The 24,595-nt window shown below is 42.6% G+C and overlaps 1 protein-coding gene across 3 annotated transcripts in view; it reads right to left on the reverse strand.

The window, feature by feature from the left end:
- Window positions 1-4,479: 4,479 nt before the first annotated feature.
- cdk19 (cyclin dependent kinase 19) overlaps window positions 4,480-24,595 on the reverse strand; it is an 84,569-nt gene continuing 64,453 nt past the window's right edge. For 2 of the 3 annotated variants that reach the window (XM_072678287.1, XM_072678278.1), the window contains exons 8-13: window positions 24,369-24,438; window positions 23,249-23,321; window positions 22,173-22,270; window positions 21,726-21,804; window positions 20,935-21,174; window positions 4,480-15,497 (exon numbers count right to left, since the gene is read on the reverse strand). In XM_072678287.1, coding sequence (XP_072534388.1) covers window positions 15,372-15,497; window positions 20,935-21,174; window positions 21,726-21,804; window positions 22,173-22,270; window positions 23,249-23,321; window positions 24,369-24,438 — 686 coding nt within the window. In that variant the 3' untranslated portion in view covers window positions 4,480-15,371. Of the gene's footprint in view, window positions 15,498-17,504; window positions 17,549-20,934; window positions 21,175-21,725; window positions 21,805-22,172; window positions 22,271-23,248; window positions 23,322-24,368; window positions 24,439-24,595 lie in introns of those variants that run through there. The other variant, XM_072678298.1, reaches the window with a different exon arrangement.

The raw sequence follows: 24,595 nt of genomic DNA on the forward strand, positions 1-24,595 counted from the left end.
CCCTGCTGTACTACTAGGCTTTGACAGGTTATCTTGAAACAGGCCAAGAAACCAAAGAAGCAAAAAGCATTACTAAAGGAAGCTTCAGCGCTGACTCTTAGTGGTGTTGTGTGTACAGGGGGCAGACATGTGCTCCACCTAATCCCTGTTAGTGATCAGACATATGAGACAGATCATTCTAAAAACAGAGAAGCTCACACTGCCTCTGTCTGACTGCCTCACTCATACACTGACACACACCTATTAGGACCCAAGGCCAATTCCAACTACCAGCAATAGCTGGAGGCGCCATTTAACTGCAGACTCGTTGTTCAGCACTCAATATCCAAGCATGTGGACAGTACTCAGCTCCCTTACAGTACAACTCCCTTCCCTTAAATCAGGATGATTTACCACTCTCTCCACATGCAATCAATCAAGACATGTTTACAATAGGAGACGCTGGGCTAACACTTGACTGAGGCTGAGGCCAATCTCTTCTCAGTTAACACACGCCCAAAAACATCTCTCACATTGCTCAAACCACACTCAGATCTTTTTTCTATTTGATTTCACACAGACAGATCAGTGTGGTTCCGAACATCGCATGACTTAATCTAGACTATAAACTCCTCCACTGAGCTGAACGGATGAGTAACCGGAGCCACTCTCAACTCCGCACACTGCACAGTTTGAAAGCAGAACAGTACTATTGGTCTACATGTATCTACATCTACATGCAACCACTGGTCAAACTGCTTAAGTCCCACCTCCTCATCACCGCTATTGGTCTACATGTATCTGCATCTACAAGCAACCACTGGTCAAACTGCTTAAGTCCCACCTCCTCATCACCGCTATTGGTCTACATGTATCTGCATCTACATGCAACCACTGGTCAAACTGCTTAAGTCCCACCTCCTCATCACCGCTAATGGTCTACATGTATCTGCATCTACATGCAACCACTGGTCAAACTGCTTAAGTCCCACCTCCTCATCGCCGCTATTGGTCTACATGTATCTACATCTACATGCAACCACTGGTCAAACTGCTTAAGTCCCACCTTCTCTCTACCACTATTGATCTACATGTATCTGCATCTACAAGCAACCACTGGTCAAACTGCTTAAGCCCCACCTCCTCTCTACTACTATTGGTCTATATGTATCTGCATCTACAAGCAACCACTGGTCAAACTGCTCAAGTCCCACCTCCTCATCACTGCTATTGGTCTACATGTATCTGCATCTACAAGCAACCACTGGTCAAACTGCTTAAGTCCCACCTCCTCTCTACCACTATTGGTCTACATGTATCTGCATATACATGCAACCACTGGTCAAACTGCTTAAGTCCCACCTCCTCATCGCTGCTATTGGTCTACATGTATCTGCATCTACATGCAACCACTGGTCAAACTGTTTAAGTCCCACCTCCTCTCTACCACTATTGGTCTACATGTATCTGCATCCGTTTCGTCTTAGTGGAACCAAAATATTCCTAAAGATGCCATTGCTTCGATTCAGCAATCAAATCAGAGTCACTCAGCCTGTCAGTCACATCAGTAGAGCTGAAAATTTTGTAGTGATGGACTCATGGACGTCTTATGGGAACTGCCTTATCAATGTATTTGTATCATTTGTTTTCTATAGGCATGAAAAAGATGGTACATATTTTAGTGTTTTACTTATTTTAAGATCCATGAGTTGAACTGGAAGGATATTATTTAGCAATATAGGCTATTAAAGCTATAGGATTAATGAGTCAATGTAAATCCATTAACACTGTTGCAGGATTTTAGAGGTATTTAACTTCCTACAGTCCTATAACTCTAACAGGATTACTTGAAGCCCCATCCCATCCCAGTGTCCACTTTTTTGAAAGCTAAAATATGGTCACATACTTTTAGCTTAAAGGGGAATATCCATGCCAATAAGGTATGCCTGTCAATGAAAAAAAAAGCATACTGCTTTTCTATAGATTATCTCCAGTGTTCACACAGTGTCCACATCAACACTGCCCAATCAACACTGTATAGTCTAACGTCCATAGACGCCTGCTCCTTTAGAGTGTTAAAAGGAAGCTCTTCTTTGCTGGAATAACAGCTTCAGCCATTCTAAAACAGACTTCCCACTAGATTTTGATATGCTGCTGTGAGCATTTTATTGCATTCAGCCACAAAAGCATTATTGAGGTCAGATATTCATGTGGGATGATTTGTTCTGGATAACCATCCCATCTTAAAGGCAGTGGATGTAGCTCAAACCCAGTGCCTCCAGCCCAAATATTCCGGGCCTTTATACCCCTCTAGCTGACATTTGGCATTGAATATGGCTTATGCCGAGCTCAGCCAGAGCATCTAATTCTACAGGCAGTGCCTTTCTAAGCTTATACAAGCTGTGTGTACATTTCAACACCTGTGCCCAGTGAAAGGTGGTGCAGCATTGTGATCTTCCTCACTCAGGGAGCTAGTAATGATGATGTTTCTGCTTACTCGCCATTCAATGGAGGTTGATTATAAGAGTTCCCATTGATAAGTTAAGACTAATGTCTTAAGGTGTATTTCATTTTCACATAAGATACTGTGAAAGAGTACTGTATAGTTTTAAAATTAGATACAAAATTATATTTTAAGCTGCTTTGATGGTTTATAAATGTGACACGCGCTATAAGTTTAGTGCAAGACCTGGAAAGATTGAGGCCTGGGTCAGTTATGTGGTTATGCAGTTATGCAGATCCACAGTTACAACAGGACGTGTGGGAATGACCAGGCTATGCTGAAAGGAAGACCTAAAAGACTAAATCTGACTACAAAGACAGTGACCCCATGTGGCACACGTGGGTAACTACATCTCGCAGTATGGCTGTAGACACAATCCTATGCTCTATAATAAAAATTCTTATGCAAGAGAACTGCTTTGGCTAACGTCTTTGGCTAGTCTTTCCACAATTTCACTGGATGGTCACATCATTGAACTGTCCATTGCTTTACCAGACTAAAGTGGGTCAAGCACTGAAACTGCCAGCGTTTATGGATGCTTTTATTTTGTATCTAATGCCAGAAGCAAAGGTTTGGGTTTCCTGCAGACTCTTAGCCAGCTTTTTTGTATGGGGGATTCACGTGCATTCTTTCTTGCAAAAGACCTATTAGTTCTGTGCGATTCTTGGGTTGTCTTGCTTGCACAGCTCTTTGGAGGTTGATCATTTAAAGGCCACATACAAAGCAAATCCTTCAGCTTGTGCCTCTTAAGGAAGTCCGTTGTGGATATTAGCATGTATAGGATCACTGTCCTGCTGTAGAAGTCATCCTCTTCATCTTTAGCCTTTTAACACGTGGTATGATGTTTGCAGGTATTTAATTAAATCCATTCTTTCCACAGGCTGCACCACAAGCCCAAAGCATGATTGAGCCATCCCTATGCTTGGAGAGGTTTTCTTTTCCTAAAATCACTTTTGACAGCAGATGGAACCCACTGTAACTCCTGATATCACATTAAAAGCACAGAAAGCTCTCTAGAGAGTGGTGGGGACGGCAGAGAGAATCATCAGATCCTGACTTCCGTCCATTCAAGATCAGTACCAGTCACGCTGCCTCAGCAGAGCCCTCAGAACAGTCAGCTCATGCCAATGGACTGTTCAGCTTCCTGCCCTCTGGCAAACGCTACTGCTGTGTGAGGTTTAAGACTGCCAGATTTAACAAGAGCTTCTTCCCACAAGCCATCAGGTTACTAAACACCCACCAACACAACACACACCATGATGGCCTCAGGACTGTTGATCACAACACAATACACAAACAAGCCAGTGCAATAATAACTGTAAATATATGTTAGTTGTACATATTCTAGGTATATTTTTAAGTCTGTCAGTGTGGTCTGATATGTCTACTTGTCTAGTTTAACCTTTTTCAATTAAGTTCACCTTGACTTTGAGTGATTCGTTTACCACACTTACAAGAATTTCTTATTGTTGCTGAAGTCCATGGTAAAGGTAAAGGTGCACGTATTTGTCACTGTACAGTGTACACATCTGGTACTGAACACACACTCACATACACGTGTTAGGGGCAGTGAGTACACACACACACACCCAGAGCGGTGGGCAGCCAACTCCAGTGCCCGGGGAGCAGAGAGGGTAAAGGGCCTTGCTCAAGGGCAATCGGGAATCGAACCCACAACCCTGTTATCGATATCCCGGCGCTCTAACCGCTGAGCCACCACTGCCCCAGTGGCTCTGAATCAGAGATGTCAGGTCCTTTTTGACACCCAGAGAGTGCTGGTTATTGACATGCACAAGCTTCTTGCACGAGAACATACTGATTTTGGTCTGTTACTGAAGTGACACGTTTAAAAACACTGCAGCAACAACAGGGAGCATTATACTGATAACCTCCACTATAGCCCGCACCTCACGGCCGCTTTAACATCCCTCGCCCCATGTAAGAAGATCAAACGACAGCCTGAAGCAAAAAAGAGATTTTTATTACAATAGAGGATATAAAATAAATATACATGACTTTTATTTCTCATTTAACAGTCATTTATACAGTGAAATAAAGGACAACATAGCTACAAGCAGCCAGAGAGTACAAATGAGTTTTTCGTCGCTTGCCTGCGCTGTGCTATTGCCTTAGCTACTTCAGAACAAAACCGCTGGCGGGTTCAGAGCTTTACAGAGTGCGTCTGTACCGCCACACGCGCATGAATATACGCTCACTTGAAAATACGTAGCCGGTAGTCGATGCATGTGAGTGGACAAGCTGCAGAAGTCTAGCTTGATGTCATTTAAAGGGCATGATTTGGGACCCGCTTATTAACACCATTTACTAGGTGAACTCTGTTGTGGTTTGAATCAGCAAAGTCCAGGTGTGGTCAGAACACTGAACAATCAGGGTGCCCCATTACACTGTAAAAATAAAGCTGCCAAAAATGGGGTCTTTGATGCCATGGAAGAACCACTTTCGCCCTCCTTCACACAATGTGTAGCTTCTAGGACGAAGCCCTATGTTGCTACAGTATCTTCAGACCAGTGGTCTCCAACCCTGCTCCTTGCCTTCCTGCAGACTTCGGATCCAACCCCAGCTTATCTAACCAACGACTGCTTTCAGAAGCCCTTGATGATCCGAGTGGGGTGAAACCTTCAGGAGGAGACCACCGCTTTAGACCATGTGAAGGTTCTTGAAGCATTTATAAGGCTCCTCACACTTACAGGCTTCTTTTTCAAACATGGTTATGAATGAACCAGAGGTGGCTCTTCTATGGCATTGCCCAAAAGTTTTTTTAAAACCTGGGTTTTTTTTTATGGTCAAACTGGTGAAGATTATATGCTGGTTCTTAAAAAAACTGTAAGAGTAAAAAAAAAAAAGCACAAAATGCAATACACAACTTAAACACCACTTCTAATGTTTTCTTGCAGCTCAATTTTACAGAACCGTTTCTCCACCCTTTCTTTATGCCTTATATTCCTTTAAGACTGCTATATGTTAATGAGCTCTGTTCTGAATTACTGTCTTGCACTGCAGTCCAGGCTGAAACACTCCAGGGCTCCAGGGTGGAGCAGGCTAAATAGGTGGAGATATGTAAAAGACGTCCAGTGCCATCACAACACCACTGAATTCAAACAGCTTAGTTCCCATTCATGGCCTGTGTGGCTAAAGAACCAGGATTTCTTAAAAGACCCTATAGTTTGTGTATTGCATTGCAGGTGTTTTTTTTTTTTTTCACTGTTAAGACCGCCTGACAGGGCACATTTTTTCATAGAATGAAGCCCCAGGCCAGAAAGAAGACTGCTGAGCAACCCCGCCAGCTCGTCCAATCAGAATGTAGAGTCTGAAGAGACAAATAGCACCATATTAGCTCCACCTATAAGAACCACCTATCAGTTCCCGGTAGATGTGAAGAGGGGGAACTGAGGGAGTTTCCGAGCAGAGTTGGTGCCTCGTCTGGTCTGTTTGAGTGCTTACAAATGTAGTTTACAATGCGTTTGAGGGGTGGGCTCTGTCCAAACACTTCAACGCTCCCTTTGCACCCGCCCTACGACTGTATAAGGAATACAGCCACCACAACGGCGGCTTCCAAAAGCTCTCCTCCAGCACAAAACACACTTACAGAGTTTAAGGATGCGAGCAAAGAGAGCTGTGCGCTACACTACAGGCCTAAGATTTGGAAGCAACACCATCTTTGTAAAAATAGAAATCATTTATAAAGTTCAGAACATTCTGGACAGTAATAAGAGCTGTGACAGAGCTCTAATCGTATAGCAATTCAGATTCAGTTCCTGAAGACCTGCTGAGGTGGGGTTATAATCAATCAAGACTGTGAAGGCTTCGCTACATCACTGCAATGGAATATTCGGATAAAACTTCTTTGGTTAAACTAGATATCAGTAATAAACAGGAGTGGGGTTTTTGGCTTCTTGACTGAATATTTCTATAACTTCATTATGTGCTTCGGTATTTTCGGCATGTAGTGTAGGACAGAGACGACCACTCGAGTGGCCAAGCGTATCGAGAACGTGAGCTTTTAAGTGCTGAAGGTTGTGCATGAAACAGGACAAACACGCAATCTCTGTAAAAGCAAGAGAGGGATGGGGTGCAGGCCTGCGTGTTCATTGGGAGCGTTTATATATTTCTATATATTTACATAAAGACTCCTTAAAAGAGCGCCATCTAGCTGTCCTATAACTGCCATATCTTTAGTGTCTAAACAAGACATAAAAAACATTAAATACTTTTCATTTACCACTAAATATTTCAGCAATAACAGTGCATTTAAAGACAAGTATCATAGCAATATGTTTCAATGAAGAGTTCTTATGTACAGCTCTTTAAAAGCTATGGTGTTTTTGGAAAAACAGACCAAAAAAAAAAAAAGCATAAAATGAGGACACTGGGCCTCTCCACAGAGGCCCTCAGCATTCCTAGATCTGTAGGTTATGAAACACGTGCAGAAGAAATAAATGAAGAATGCCAGTCTTTCCGGGGGGTGCGGAAATCGTGTCATTTGGTGGCGATTTCAACAAAGGCTGGAACACTAAAAAAAAGGCACTGTCCACATGCTGAAACGCTTTAGCCGAAAGGACAGAATCACAAGCTACTACTGGACACATATGCTGCCTTCACGTGCTATTGATTTAGCATGAATACGAGTTTCCAGCTGAAAAGTCAGACTTACTAATGATTTATAAATACTTTCTGTAACCTTTTTAATTGTTGGCCTTCCAACTTACATACTGATCATGGTGGAGGAAAGGACAGTTTCAGTGGTCAGTAGTAGGTATGCAAATTCTTTTCTAGTCTTTGGGTGTAATCACCGCTCATACTGTGGAAATTTCTAGGAACATCCTGAAATAGATAGTTAGCTATCCTGAAGAGGCTAATGCCGTATTTTTATATATATATAACTCCTGTAATATCTCCCTCTGCTGGCCTCAGTGGGGAGCCTATGCATAGGCCATGTGCTCCAACGTGCAAGGGCTAAGCTCTGCCCCTTCACCTGAGGTTCAGGTGCTGTTCATGATGGGACTGATTAGGACTCCTCTTAAGCACTTCAGTATGGAGTGTTCTGGGGGAAGTCACTGTGACGCTACCAATCTTTGACGAGCTCATGGTACTTTGTTCATAATTTTAGTTATGACGAGCTGCTTAGTTTTGTTACCTGGATTCTGGATTTACCTGTGTTATACCTGCCTGCCTGTTTCCTGCCCTCTGCCTGTCCTGACATGAGCCTTGCTGTAGCCCTAATAAAGCCCCTCTGCACATGCAGCCTGCCTCAACCCTTATGCTACCCCTACTTCTAATAGTCACTGGCCATTCTAATACCTGATCACATCTGTAATCACTGGTCACAATGTTTACATTTGTATAGTGTGGAAAATAATAAATAGTTCAGGTTAGCGAAATAGCTACCTAAATAATAAGTATGCTAATGCATTATTTCTCTATATACAACTACTTCTAGTAGTTACCAGCTAGGCTACTGACACCTGCTTACATTTTATTAGTTTATTATCACAGTGTAAAGAATTTTATAAACATACAAAAACGCATTAGATTAGCTAATTAGCCAGGTGATCGATATGCTAATGACTTCTAGCAGTCACCAATTTGGCTTTAATGCTGAACATGTTTTGATTAGATTAGCTAACTACTTAACTTAATGAAAGTTAGGCTAATGCCTTATTTGTTTCTATATGTAACTACTTCTAGTCGGCACCGGTTAGATTTTTAGTTTTTTTAAGAACATCAGTAATCACTGTTCATGTTTTTATAATGCGGAGAATGTTAAGAGCAAGGCAAAATAGACCAGGTTAGCAAACTACCTAGTTAGATGGTAGGCAGGCTAATCCTTTGTGTTTCCATTATTTATTGTCACTATTTAGGCCTTATTTAATTGGACTTGAATAATCTCCAAATTATTATCTCCAATAAGGTCAGAAACATTCCAAAATAGACCAGGTTAGCTAAGAAGATAGCTAGGCAGTAGGCAGGCTAATACTTCCAATACTTTTAGCGGTCACCAGTTAGGCCATAGATATTTGCTGAAATCTGTAAACACTGGTCACACTGTGGAAAGATTTAGAAGTGTGGAAAGGTTTAGCTTACCACCTACCACAACAGACCAGGTTAGCTAACTAAACGGTAGATAGGCTAGGCCTAGTGGTCACCACTTAGGCCTCAGATATGTTAGAAACATACCAAAGCAGATGGGGTTAGCCTAGCTAGCTCAGCCCAATTCTGATTGGAAAGCACTTGAACGCAATGACTTTGTAATTACGGCTTGACAACTGGGAAACACTGGGACCATCCGCTGAGCAAGTGAAGGCAGCATTAGAAGCCAAAGACAGAAACCATGACAGGCACAAAGTCCCTTTAGAACTACACGTCCCATGCGGCTCGTCTAGCCAACGACATTCGGTCTCCAAAACCTACAGAACTGGTGCCTTCTGGGTAATGGAGTTCAGTGCATAATCACTGTGCCTACTATATCAGTGCCTATGTACAACTTTGTATATAAAAGGCTGCCGGCAAGCACAGATGCCAACAGACGTACGTTAGAGAGGAAAATAAAGAAACGACCTACGCAAAGGGCCTAAAAAACATATCATTTAGTAAAACAGACCCCTAGCTCCACTGTAAATTAAGGCCAGAGACATATCTAAACGTTACTCTATTCATGTAGATATATACACGTGAGACCATAATAAATATGATTGTACAGAATTAATATACATGCCATTTTTACAGTCTATCATAATATGTTAGATAACAATACAGCATACTAAAAAAAGGGCAGGGGGATAATCAAATGTCGTATTCAATGACTGCACGTCAGAATTGCAGTTTTCAGTCCAATTTATAAATCCTGTTTTTTTTTTAATTATTATTATTATTATTAAAAACCGAGACAAAAAATGCTTCAGTCGTAAGAAACGTCGTGATCGTCGCCGTTGTGGTCAGAAAGTGAGGCGTATTTGCACAGGTGAAAGCTTTCAGGTAGTATTTTTTTTTTCTTTTTGTTGTTTTTTTTTTTTTTTGCATAGGAAGAGTGTGAAAGTTAGTGCCCCACACAGGGACGTAAGCAGGAGACATGGCCACAAAAAAAAAAGACACTACGCTGATCACCTCGCTTTGAGTTCACAGAAAGAGACGCCCAGCTCTTCCCCCTGCACGCATAACTCAACCTGAATCTCCTCCTTCTGAATCCGCTGCGTCTCCTTTAACTGGGTTTAGAAACACACACTGTAGAAAAGAAGCAGAGCCTCAGAAACAGGGGAGAGAAAGAGAGTGCAAAAGTGAGAAGGAGAGAGAGAATAAGAGAAAGAGAGAGAGAGAGAATATGCTGGTTTCTTTTGAAGAAACTCTCACTGTTTTTGGAAGGCTCTCCGTTTGGCCTGAATACCAAACTCACACAAACTAGTAAAAAAAAAAAAGAAGAAGGCAGAAATGATACAAATGACCAGAGAATAATATGACTGACGTCCTTTTAGGGCAGTACTGAGTGCCAGGGCTGGGTATGAGGGCCGCTCTACAGTGTGTCACTGATAATTGAAGGGAAACTCCACCAAATTTTCACAATTTCTGCCTAATTAATCTGTGATGATGTTGTGTTCACGCAAACGTGAAACAATACCAATACTCACTTTCCACAATATCGATATTTTCATCATATTAAACATACTAATAAATCAATTTCACCTCATTTTCTATCCAATTTGGTAGGCCAATTACCCAATCCTCCTTTATGTTCAATCCCTAACCCCCTCTCCCCATTATTAGCAATGCCCCAACACTAGGACGAGGGTGACGAGTACCGCATCTCCTCCGACACATGTGAAACTAGACACCGCCTCCTCTCAAACTGCTGCTGATGCTGATCGCGCCCCAGCTCCAATACAACAGCTAACAAAAGCCTGTGCTGATCAACATCACGCTAGGAGTGATGTGGGGAGGATGTGCCATCAACCCACCCCTGAAAGAGGGCTAAGTCAATTGTGCTCTCTCTGACTCCGGCTGCTGATGGCAAGCAGCATGACCCGCATGTCAGACTATACTAGAGAGACATTATAAAATTACTGCTATTTAATCATATGCCTGGCTTGCACATGTTTATAGCTTTATGCCTATATTCGGTTCTCACTGTAAACATGAGAATGCTCATGTTGAAGAAGCATGAGGCATTTCTGATGCTCTAAGCCTAAGCTAGTTGAAGCATTTTTAAGTTACATGCCTTCGGAAAGACGCTATATATTCACCAACCCCAGTAGTGTCATTCAAATTAAGCTAAAAATAGCACATTTTGAGAATTTGGTGGAATTGTCCTTGATAGGAACACTGCCCTCAGAAATGCTCATCAGTAATGAATGACAGCCAGCAGGAGACAGTTGGCATCATGCAAATGAATTTAAGCTAAGAGGCATTTCTAGATGAAGTGTGCCCTTAAACACTGCATTTAATGCTGACTTGAATATGCCTTCAAACAAGAGGCTGCAGCTGGGATGAAATGAACCGCTCCTCTCAGGTCAGTGCAAACGGAACCGGCATCAATGCCTTTTTGCTCAGCTGATGCGCTTCGTTCACCTCAGTGTGTTTTCTTCAGTCGTTAACAGGCCTCGGGTCGGCTGCACGGCCTCAAAGAGAGCTTTGCCACACGGGTCTGAGTCTCAATGCACACACATCACAATCACAGACTCGCCTCTCCCGCCACAGACGTCCTACAGTACAACGTGCAGAAGAGCTGGATGATCGACACCACTTAGTGCTATGTACTTCTCCTAACCAACCACTAGGTGTCGACACAGTGCAGTGTCAGGCTCCATTTCAGTACGTTTCTAGGCCAGGATTTCTCAGGATTCCTTGGATAACCTAAGGGCTTCCAAGCACTTCCAAGACTTTCCAGGACCAATAGGATCATCTTTTAGCGTTCCTCCTATTGGACAGTTAACTGTTAACTGTGGCCTTAATCAAAGGACTGGTTCACCAGAAATTTTATCTGTAATTTCCCCCTTATCTTAAATATCAGATCAGTCAAGGGACCACGTTTGGTACCTGAAGTTTGAAGGTCTGTAGACCTTGATTATATAAGCCTAGTAGCGAATGTCTGATGGCAAACAAGTTCTGGCTAGTGAACTGTATTCAGAGTAAGGGGGGTGAACTGCCCCTTTAACTTGCCAGCCGAGAAGTCCTGCTCTCCCCTACGTGGTATGGTTTTGCTTACCACAGCATTTGGCTATGAGGAAACGGAGCCTGGGACGAAATGACTCGTCAAGGATTAAATGAATGGCATCTTCTAGCAACCGGCTGACTCCGTCCGGCCCCCTCGTTTGATTCAGTGCTCGAGGAACTCTGCTATGAACACGAGTCTGCACGCTGAGCCGCGAGAAACAAACAAGAACTGAAAAAACAAACAAACAAATAAACAAACAAACAATGTTCTTCAAAAGCAACAATAATAAAAAAATTAACATTGTAAAACTCAAAACTTATAAAATATCAAAAAGGACTAAGGAGGTAACAGTCACTGGAGCGCTTTACCTGCTAGCTGCCCCAGACAAGGTAACAAAACACACACACACACACACACACACACACACACACACACGCAGGGTGGACACCCCTAATGACCACAAAGCTCCATGTTCCTCTTCGGCAAACAATAAAATGCTTTGAAATTCTTTTCTTTTTTTTTGTCTTTTTCTTTTCTTCATTTTCTGACAAACTTTGATATCTGCTGTTCGTCACTGTTGATGAAATGGTTGTCCACCACGGACCAAAGAGTTTGAATCATTAAAAGTAAAGGGTTTCCTCTGCAGTGCCCCGATCTGAGAATTCCATATTTACAAAAGGGTGGGGGTGGAGAAAAGGTCAACAAGGTCAAAGCCTCTGTAAGTCCATAGTTGCTGTCTGTGGCTGAAGTGTTGCAAAGGCGCTCTGCACGTGTCGAAAACAGCTGCGTCCCGCTCTGGTGTAGAGTCCGGCTGGCGGGCGGGCAGTTCCCTCCGTAAGTGCTTTTTGTCGTTCTCGTTAATGTGCATGTAGGAGCAGTGGGCTGTCGGACATGCCGCACAGGTTTACCTCCAGTTTGACAGAGAGAGAGAAAGGGAGGGGGGTGAGAGAGAGAGGGAGAGAGATGGATAAACTGCCTGTCGAAAGTTTGGGGACACTTTTCTTTCTTTTCTCGAATAATGCACTGTATATGTGTTTCAAATTCAGCCTGTCTTGGGTTATCACTTGATTATCGCTTAAAAAATTTCTAACCGTAACTAACCGTCTAAATTACAGAACACCTGAAATGCTAGATGCCCCTAAACTTTCGCCAGACAGCCTAGACAGACAGAAAGAGACAGACAGACTAAAGGAAAAGGTGGCTATTTGTTTCCTCTGTGTATTAGCCTCCATATTGCAGGTGTGTGGCTGGTCGCTGCAGGATCAGAGCTGCCGCATCCACGGCATCTCTAAGGGCCATAAGGGACCAGTTCTGTTTAGCCGCTGAGGTTCCTGATGACCTGGCCGGTATGGACACTGCGGGTTCTCATGGCAGGGCCGCGGGTCAGGCTGGTGTTGATTCTGATCAGAGGGTTTCAGTCCTAATATCCCTAGATCTCTGAGGGATCTCTGCATACACCGAAGAGTTATGGAGGGTGCTGGTCAGTGCTACCAGTAGACGTCAGCTTCTGCCAGTCTAGCTCTTTAGGGGCAGTGGAGGTGGGTGGAGATGTTAACGCTAGCTTTTGCGGATTAGCTTGTGCACAGCTCTACTGAAGCAGTGCCCAACTCTGCCTATTGACAGCAGCCAATAAGAATTGCTCAAATGTTGGTTGTATGACCTGTAGGCCTTTCTCAATTGTCAGTAATCTGGTTCAGCATCTGGCAGCGTTGCTGTTGGAAGTTCAGGTTATGCTTTGTGGTTCTCCTTCAGAAAAGAAGGGCTAGGTCCAGAGCTGATGATAAACATCAGTGTTTGACATTTGTACGTCTGAGCAATTCTATTTGACTGCCTGTAGATTTGCTCCAACATTGCCGGACCATTTCATCAACAGGGCAAGGAACTGGTGATATTTTGTAAGAAGAAATAGCTGCATACAGTTGAATCTTGAGAAGGATTCGTCTCAGTGCCCATGGACTAGTGCAACAGTTCCCAAAATCATGAAAAGTTATTGGACAAAAACACCTCAGCCAGGCTCAATTCACCATCATGCTGCGTTCACACTGTGATTGCAGATCAAAAATAACGAGGTTCCACGGTTTTCAATGGTGGAGCACCAGTGGCAACAGCAGTGGTCAGCAGACCTTTCAGTCAAGAGTTTTTAGTTCTGGTTGGTCATTTTTTTTTCCAGAAACACTAAAAATAAAGGTGCTTCAAATGGTTCTGGGTGGAGATGTACAAGTGTGAAGAACCTTCCCTTGAAGTAAATGTTCTAAAACAAATTAAAGGTTGTTCACACTCACCCATCTCTGTTACAAACATGGTTCTTTATGAAACCAAAAGTGGTTCCTCTATGGCATCACTCAAAGAACCATTAGAAGAACCTTTTTCTTTTAAGACGTAATAGTTGAAGCACAAGCGTTCCTGTTCATTTACTGCAAAACCCACACTTGAACGACACACTACATGCTTCCTAGGAAAAAGCAGTGCCCTGGAAAACACCACTGCCCCGGATTTAACAATCACCCAACATCTATTCAAGTGATGCTATCCCCATGGCAGAGGTTATATGGCAGCATGTGGTTCTAGGTTGTGTGTAGTTTTTTTTAACACCACAATGTAAACGCAGCATCAGAATTTAGAGATAAAGATGCTCTTGTAGTAAAAACGATATGTAATTACTACAAATATAATTACATCATTGCATAATTAATGATATACTTAGTACATTTACATTCTGCAGGGCAAAACAACGCCGCACACACAACAGCCCGGCCCGGCTGATTGGCCAGATCTTCACAGCCCTCATGGTGTGTTGGAGCAAGTAAAGCAAAACCCAACTGGACAGGCAACAGAGAGCACTGCTTCAGTGGCTACTGAAGTGAGCCATGGAGGGCGGAGCTTATGGAGGGGTGGAGTTTGCAATGGCAGAAGCAGTGGGCACAGAAATCACTTTCCCAGAGCTGAGATACGGGACTAGGAGGGCAGGGCAGGGCAGGAGGCTACTGCTGGTTATCAGGGCATAGTATACGATACCATTCAAAAGTTTGGAAATGCCTAATCTGATTTCATTTGATATAAAGGCTTACAATTCATTAATTAATTGTATTATTATTATTATTATTACTATTTTAATGCCCCAACAAAATTCCAAATTACTTTGAATAAAACCTTTAACTTTCTTCATCATTTCCAATTTCCATCCAGTAGCCTGAAGTCCTCCATCACATGATGCTGCCAGCAATGGGAGGACGAAGGTTAGCATGGGCTCCCAACAAGTCATGGGAAGCCAGCCAACTGCTGTCATCCTTGGACAGCTCAACAACCGGAGGCTGGTGCTTGCAGAACACCACAAACTGCCAGTTCTGGTACGTCACTTAACAGACGCTTGCCCTGGTTAGCATCCTGTTTAAATGATGGGTGCAGATGAAGGGCCATTCTACCCACCCAGAGACAGCGAAGCCAGTAATGTTCTGTAGGACTCTCGGCCACAGATGGCTGTGGCTTCCCCATGGATCTAACTCGTGATCCTGATAAAGCACTTGTGACTTTTTGACTGGGACTGTACATCTTGAGCTGACGGCTTGAGAGACTAGAAAGGAAATGAGGATGAGGAGGGTTGAGGGATCATAGAAGGAAGGCTCGTACTCGGGCCTTACGAAATGAGTGCAGGAGGAACGGCAGCAAGACCTGTGTGCATGTGCTTGCGGGGTTGTAGGTGTAGTTGTGTGTGCATTTGTGTGCATCTCAGTAGCGGTGAGACTGATGAGAGTACTGCGAGCTTTGCTGAGATGAAGACGAATATCCCATAGTGCTCTGCGACTGGGTGGAGCCCTGGACGTTGCTTTGGTAACCAAGGCGTGAGCTGGAGTGCTGAAATAAACAAGTGGAAAAGAGAGAGAGAGAGAGAGAGAGAGAGAGAGAGAGAGAGAGAGAGAGATAGAGAAAGAGAAAGAGAGATATAGAAATCGGTCAGTAAGGTAAAAACAATGCACTCTTTAAAATGATTATGTTAAAGTTGCAATTTTACTACATTTTAAAACATTTCTATTGTCCCATTCCCGTTCTGATGCTCTGTAAACAACCACAAATTAAGATTTCGGTGACTTTAAATGTCCTATTTTAACTTTATTAGTCCCCAGGACTTGCTTACAAAATGTATTAAGCTTTCTTAGATGTTCCTTTCCTCTGTTGACTCTTCCATGAAGGGCATATTAGTGCAGGTTTCGCTGCACAGTAGAACAGTGCACCACCATTCTGCTAAATCTTCCTAAAATTCATCAGCATTAAAACCCAGGTTTTGATTAGCCTTTCTAGCAATCCTATGAGCAGCTCTCTCGGACGGTTTTCTCTTGTCTTCCATAAAGCAACCTGACCCCCAACATTCCTGTTAAAAGCCATTTCCTAATGACATCATGAACTGAGAAAACACTTTGCTACCTGAAAACACCTTGGTATCTGCTTATAGTCGTCTTCTGCTTTAGGGGAACTAATTATTATTATTTTTAGAGTGCCAGACAGCTGCTTAGAGGAGCCCATGGCTGCTGACTGTAGGGACAAATGTTGGGAAGTCAAGAGTATTTATAAAGCTTTATTAATTATTTAATCAATTATTATTATTCGTAAACAAGGCATAGCCTTAGCAAGCTACTTGAGGAGACTTTGGTCACTTTTTGGAGAAAAGTCATCTTTTGGGCTTTTTGAGCTGCTTCTGAGGGTGCCAATAGTGTCTACAGCTGGGGGGGTTACTTTACAAGACATGTCTGTTTCCATGTGAAAGTGTATGTGTGCAATTAGTTCTTGGAAAGGGGAGGCCAGCTTAGAAGAAGATCAATGTCGGTCCTTACTTCAGACAAAGAAGCATATGAATATGACTAGAGGCAGCATTGCATGAGCAGCCTTTTAAATGCATAAACATGTAATTAAGAAATGAACTCGCCTGTTCAAAGTGAAGACAAACAATGAGGCAAACATTTCTGGCCCATGGCTGTTGTCAAGACATTTTCGGAGCTCATTTGCATGCAGTGCAGACACACACTCTTAAAAATAAAGGTGCTTCACATGCTTCCTTGGGTAATGCCATAGAAGAACCACTTTTGGTTCCAGGAAGAAGCCTTTTTGTTGAATAACCTTTATGTCGCTTTATTATTTCAGACTGTGTGATGCCCAGGTCATGTGATATATGATCTTTCTCATTCTGGGCTGAAACACTACGCACTAGAACTTGGCTGTGAATGTATGGTTTGGTTAAAAGTTTACCTACACTCAGCAGGGACAATAATTTCAATGTTGAGCTTTCAATTACTTTTATAACTATATCTAAATTTGGAGTTTGTTTTTGTGGGATGTTGGATGGTTCTTAAAACGAATTCAAGGTCCTACATTGTTCTTGTATTTTATTCCCTTGAGCTTCATTTACAACATTTCTATGGCCTTGTGTATGACAGCCACTGTCCAACCTCCCTCTACTTGAAATTAAACTGATTAAAGCTTCTTGTTACCAAGCCTTTAATACTGTTATATGTTAATGAGCTTTGCTTTGGTTGGCTGCCCTGTACTGTGCCTGTACTCGTTCAAAAAGCAATTTGGGAAACACTCCTTATAACCTCTCAGTGAAAGGGTAAAGCTAAACAGCAGTAAGTGACAGCAGATATATAACTACATATATAAAAACAGACTAGGGAAAGCTTGCTTTCTTCATGATATGGGTCCTTTAAAGTACAGGATCAGCCATAACATTTAAATCGCTGACAGTGAAGTGAATATCACTGATTATCATCAGCATTGAGCCACTTTGACAAGAGCCAAATTGCGATGGCTAGACGACTGGGTCAGGTCGTCTCCAAAACATCAGGCAGGTCTTGTGGGGTGCTCCTGGTATGTAGTGGTCAGTAGCTACCAAACATGGTTCAAGTAAGGATAACCTGTGAATTAGAAAGGCTCATTGACGTGATCCATGGAGGCCCCACCTCACAACTTACATGGCCGCAGTAAAATTTGGTGTCTTTTGGTGCCAGACACCACAGGATACCTTCAGAGGTCTTGTGGAGTCCATGCTTCCATCAGTACAGAGCTGTTTTGGTGGTATGAGTGGGACCTACACAATATTAGGCAGGTGGTTTTTAATGTTATGGCTGGTCAGTGTAAATCAGGTGAGCTGCTGGTGGTCCCGAACAAATAAATACAGGGTCTGGAGTTTAAGCCAGTTCATATGGCCGGTCAACTGCATATACACTACATACATGTTTGTCTGAAAATATGAAGGGTACGAACACCTGCAAGAGGGAGTCTTTGGCACCTGCTTGACTGACCCATATGTGTGAGAGCAATTAAGCCCACAGAGAGGCACTGTTGCCTGTAGTTAATAGCATATGAAGGGCAGTAAAGTAAAAGAGGGGGGTGGTGGGACAGCTGCATGCTGGGGTGGGACTTAGTGCTTGAAAAAAAATAGGACACAGTGGCCATGGTTGTGTGGGTGTGTGCTTTTTTTTAACATCTTGGGAGACACCATTTTAACTCAGTTCACAGCTGCCTGCATGCACTCTCAGCCAGACTAAATATAAACACACACACACACACACACACACACACACACACACACACACACACACACACACACATAACCTACAGTCCTTTCTCTCTCATATCATCCTGCGCAGACGTTCCCACCAGGGCAGCCAAATATAAGATTTGTTAATTGTTATCACAAAACTGACCCCCAGTGCTGCAGCCCATTGACCCACGGCAACATCTAGCACTGGCATTTGAACAACATTAAAAATGACTGAAAGATAGACCCTAGGTTCTCCATATGTTCTCATTGTTCGTGGCTTGGCTATGCAGTTCTAGGAAAGACCTTAAATCTGTATAGGACATTTTTATATTTTCATATTTTGTGGGGAAACCATGGCCTAATGGTTAGAGAAACAGCATTGGGACTCTAGGGCCACTGATTTAATGCTCTTGACTGGCAAGAAGTATAGGGGGTGGGAGGAGCAAGACACCTCACCTCACCCCAGTTGCTCCTGGGGCATTGGCTGCCCCCACTTAGGGTGTACAAATGCACCAGTTCGAAAATGCTCAAGTAAAAGTGGAAGTATGTCTTATTATTATCTGGTTCTCAGCTCTGATACCCTGAACATGTGATTAACACTAGTAGTAGCCTGTTTCTGTCATTTCTCTCAGACCTGATCAGCCTCAGATCAGGCTTGTTTGGAAAATGCAGAGAGTACAAAGTTCAGGGTAGGGTACTGTAGGGTAAGTCTTGTAGGGATAGAAGTAAAAAGTACCTAGAACATATTACAGAATATATATATTATATCAGCGACAGCTTTGGTAGGTGCCAGAATGTTCTGCTGGGCTGCAACACAATCTCAGAAATAGCATTACTCACTTTCTTCTCCAACAGTGTGTGTGTGTGTGTGTATGAGTGTGTGTGTGTGTGTGTATGGTTAAAATATAACCAGTAGCGGGAAGCCCCCATTCCCCCTGACCCTCTTGAACTGTAGTGACCCTTCAGCTGTCGCTCTCTCTCCTTACGCCTCTCTCACAATTTTTTCCCAGCTAATTGTCACTAATTGTCTCTCTAATTTTCTTTTTCCTCCTGCTCTCTCTCTCTCTCTCTCTCTCTCTCTCTCTCTCTCTCTCTCTCTCTCTCTCTCTCTCCCCCTCGTTGGTTTTTCACTCCCTGTATCTCTTCTTCCTTCTTACCTTTCTTTCATTGCTCTCTTTGTTCCTTCATCTCTCTCTCTCTTTTCTCGTTCAACCACATCACATCACACGTCTCTTTTTCTATTTCTCCTTTTCCTATCACTGGCATCCAAATGCTAAGGTTTATCAGTCAAGGTTTTTACACACACACACACACACACATACACACACACTTCTAGGTAAGATAACAGTGGTGTAATATCACAGTGACAGTAGGAGCAAGGGCAGCAGTACTTCGGTAGCTTGAGGGCTCATTCAGACTGTATTTAGTCATTCATTTCTGCCCTACTGAGAAACAGGAAGTTTGTTCAGTGACTAAACTCAAACTTTACTACAGCTGAACTGAATGGTTACTAAATGATTTACTGCATTTGTGCTTGAGCTGGATAAGCCCACTTATTCCATCCCTGTAGCAGAGCAGGTTGGAGAGAGAGCACCTTGCGTGTTTGAGGTGGCAGTAACTTCAGGTTTCTGCAGATGGTGTTGCACCAGGGTGAGCAGGGTAATACCTATGGAGTGTGTGACGATAGTCATAGATTGAGAAGAGGAGGTACAGTGCAGTAAGTGTCTCATTGGATGTGTAGAAGATAGGGGGCAAAGCAGATGTTTATAATTAGCAAAAAGGAGAGACTGCAATGGCCATAGTGTGAAGGAAGTCACTAAATTTGCAGGTGTATTGAAACGCACGATCATACTGGTCTACCAACAGTGGCAAAAATATTTCTTAATTTTTAATGGAAGTCAGTATAAAAAAAGAATTCATGTCAAGTATAAATGTTAAATTTCTACTGGGCCCATGGAGCTTAAGATTCTTCTGTCCAGAGCACATTGTTCCACAGGTCCTGGTCTAGGTGTTCTCTGGCAAAAACTTTAGTCTTGCCTTGTTTTTTTTTTGACAGCAAGAGTTTCCTCCTATTAAAATCAAGCTTGTGCAGTCTCTTATTGATGATGCACATCAGCTGTGCTGTAGAACTACCTGAGAGCTACCTGTAGATCCTGTGATGACATTTTAAGATTGTTGGGGACTTCTTTGTGCATCTTGTGATCTGCTGTTGAACTGAAGTTGCTAGGACGGCCTGAACTGGCCATGCTGCCAGTTGTTGCACTTGTAGATTATTTTGTGGAACGGCTGATTTCTAAGTATTCTGAGATCTTCTGAAATCCTTTCCCAGACTCATCTGCATCTACAACCCTCTTTCTGAAGGCCTCAGAACGCTTTCTGAATCTCACCATGGTAATAACACTCAGCAAACCAAACTAAATGTCTATGCTTTAAATAAGACAGGCTCCTTCAAAAGCCCCTCTAATGATGTTCTAATCATCTGAAGCTAATGTGGAGCCCCTGATTCTAATTTTAGGCATTTGAAGCAGTAATAAGTGTGTATTAACATCTTGCTAAATTGTTCAAGTGAAGATCAAATGTCCACATTGTAACTCTTGTGTCTATGTGTAACGGAGGTTTGCAGCAGCCCCAAAGCAGAAATACTTCCCCTTCTCCAGCTGTTGCGTTATTAGTGTAGTAATGTTGCCTAAGAGTGTGTGTTGGTTTGAAAGATGGAGAGAGAGAGAGAGAGAGAGAAAGTAAGAGAGGGAGGCAGACCTGGTAGTCTGACTGCAGGACATTTGTTCCTGAGGTGGCCCCTGAGGGCCCGATGCGGGGCTTTTTGTTCGGAGGCCCCTGGTCCTGACCGTGCTGGATGGAGGGGCCTGTGTTGGCCCCTGTGGCCCCCGACGTGCCATTGGTCTGAGCCGAGCTTTGCTGGGACTGAGCCTGCTGCGTCTGTGTTTGCGTCTGAGCTTGCGTCTGCGCAGCCGTCTGCTGGTGCTGCTGTGTCTGGTTCTACACACAAGCACACGCGCATGTACACACACACACACACACACACACACACACACACACACACACACACACACACACACATACATACATAGTATTACAGACAAACTACCACATCAGAACAGAGTTGGCACATTTAGCATTCTGATATGCTTTACAGTATATTATATACAATAATTATTACTATATACCGTTATTATTTTATTTTATTATTTTAAATAAATGTTATCCCCCATGTTTCTCCCCAGTTTGGACTGCCAATTACCCAACCCATATGTAATAATTTTTTTTAATGGATCATCTCCATTCAGAATCCAAATGAGGGAAAAGAGCCATAATGCCTGATTTTACAAACATGGTAAAATCTCCAAACCACCAACAATCTCCCTTTATGAATGAGTAAACGTGTGCCAACGTGTTCAATAAATCTGGCCCAAAGTTGTGAATGTTCTCATTCGGCTGACCAGCATAAACCACTGTAGGCTGGCAACAGTTGGTACTGTTTATTTGTCTTCTTCACCAAAACTGCCAGTTGTTGCAAGATAGAGCTTTACCTTCTCTGTCTTCTCCTCAGGTTCGTCCTCATTGAGGAACTCGCGTTTAGGGTACGGGATCTGGCAACCTGCAAAGACACTAAAAAACAGTGCAGTCCTGTGAGCACACCTCCCGCAGTGTGACTAATGCAATTGCAGTCTGCCCATGGGAGCTGACCTACTATTGGTTATTTACACTGCAACGATCATATGGAAAACATGGCCAAACATTGAACTAGAAGGGCAGCTCTATTCGTCATTCTTCCCCCACAGAAATCATCACCAGGCTTTAATGCAGGGCTGTAAAGAGCAGCGCAATGGCCGCTGGCTGTTCGATTTCCAATACATAACAACTGACCTGCTTCTCATCAATACTGCCAATGAGCTATAGAGCTGCAGCAGAAATCTTTAGCTGCTAAAAGCATGTTCTACATGCTGGGTGTAGGGGCATGTTTCAGCAAGTCTTACTCTGATGTGGGTAAGGGATCCTCCAGGAAATAGGGGTCTTGCAGTGCCTGTTCAGAAGTGATTCTTTTGGTGGGGTCCATGGTGAGAAGTTTCTGGAGCTAGATGAATGTAAAAGCAGATTGTAAATGCGAAGAACAGCATCTTAAAGGAATGGAACAGTTTACATCCTGATCTTTGCCTGTCACATCTGTAGCACATGGTCGACTGCCGAAGACAACAATAATTTCCCTGTACACAAGACGCCATGGAAGAACCAGCGCTGCTTCTTAAAGTGTGTTAAAGAGTGTGGAGAACCTGTTAAAGGCTTTTAGAATCATCATTATCAATTTAAATGAATCTTCACACATATCACTAGAAATTGGAAGTACCTACATTTTTGAAGTACCTTCATCTTAAAAAAAGCTTCTCAGAGCTCAAATCAGAGCTGAATACTAGTTAACAATTTCCAATGCTAGCATGTCACGCTAATGCTAGGTGGCCAGTAAGACCGCTGTGAGCGGCATTATACTGTATGTTTGAAGCAGTATTATAAAGAGCCTACGTACATCTTACTTTAGGTCCAATGGTCTACCTTTACCAGTGTTAAAAAAATAGTAGATCCTGAGGTAATTCTTACATTTTTATATTCTTATATTATATTAAATTCTTATATTATATTAAATATTTCTGTCATTCTGGCAAAATATGCAAAAAAATGTAGAACCTTTTAGAAACTGTGTTAAGATGAGATTTGGCCTAATTATTAGATCTTACTGTGGGGTACAACAGAACCATATAATAGAAGCCAGTGGGGAAAACAGCAAATATTGTCCATGGCAATCAACCGTATGCTACAGATGACGTAGCTTATGATTAGGCTAAAATATGGCGGAGTATTCCTTAAATTGCATAACAGCTACCTACTTTCAATACATACACTGTCTTAAGGGCAGACTGAACTTGTATTGTGTTTGGCATGCAAAGTACAAGCTGTCTGCAAGCATTAGTCCAACTACAACAGAACAAAGGCAGATCATTAATACTCACAGGCCTTTTTAAGTAGATTTCTGTGTCTGATATCTGAATTAGGCACTCACCAAGAGAAAGACTTTACTGTCTGGTTTTACTTTATGTTTTTCCATGTACTTGATGAGGCTGCTGTTGGCATACCTGGCAAACAAACATTTAAGGCTTAATATCGAGACAACATTAAACATTTATGTACCTCACATAAACATATAAGGTAAGATGTTGGACAATGTCCTTTAGGGGATGAGGATTTTACAGTATATTCAGAGGGGATATTGAATCATAGTTCTAGTTTAAGACTAAGTATGGGCTATTTTACTGGCTTTATCCGGTCTCGATCTTCTGTTTTTTACCACTGTGTTCTAGCAGAGCACTGTCTGGTGTTCTCTAGGTGCCATTGATGGACATTACTCACAGCCCAGAAGATAACAGAACAGCTTAGAGTCTATGTTATTTTAACATTTTTACAGTGGAACGTAAAAAATGCTGTGACTGCATTTCAGCTGTTTCCTCTCTTTAGACGTTTGCTGATTTTCTACAGTTTTTACCCCTGCCACCAAAACAATGTGTGGAAATACACTTCCACAACATATTTACTCTTGAATTATATCTGTTAAGAAACTCAGCTATTATGGAAATGCCTAGTTCTGAGCACTCTTGAACTTTAAGTTCAAACCAGCACTGAACAGCACGTTCACAACCGAGAATAGTAAACAAATAAACTCAGAAGGTGATTTGACTGCAGTGTTGTAAAGGAGCTGTGAGCTGAATAGTCAAGGAGGAGAGTCAGACTGGATTATAACATATTAAACAGTTATTTTAAGAAAAGTCGCTACTAAACTAAATCAATCAGACCAGAATGTCTGATTATAGAAACTGCTATTAAAAATGTGAGGCTGTGTTATTTATACAAACTCAAAGATCTGTTTAGAATGGATTCGTATCGGCTGATACTCAGCATTAAGGTACTCAGATAGGATTGGGGGGGGGGGGGGGGGGTGCAGGAGGGGCAAAGAACTGGATTGGAAAATCCATAATACATAGTCAGTGCTTATGTTACCATGTGGGTAACGTTCATACAGGGGAACGGTCCTTAGTTGTAACAGGAAAATATTTGTAAATGTATGTAAAACTTTTATGACACAGTAATACACAGTGACCTTTCTAGGGAAGTAAAATTCCACTCACGTTGTTCTCCTGAAGTCTTTCTGTAGGGTTGGGTACTCAGGCATCTTCCGGATATCTTCCCAATCTTTATCTGAAAGAAAGACACAAACACAAGCATGCCGACTTTAACCAACAGGGTGCAATAAGGCTGCACTGGGTGCAAAAAGCAGCTTGAACAAAGGCAGAACAAACGATCCCATGTGTTGTGCAACGGGCACATCATTGTATCAGTAAATGGAAGCTGTTTA

The sequence above is a fragment of the Salminus brasiliensis genome, chromosome 1, assembly GCF_030463535.1.
Source record: "Salminus brasiliensis chromosome 1, fSalBra1.hap2, whole genome shotgun sequence".
Taxonomy (NCBI): domain Eukaryota; kingdom Metazoa; phylum Chordata; class Actinopteri; order Characiformes; family Bryconidae; genus Salminus; species Salminus brasiliensis.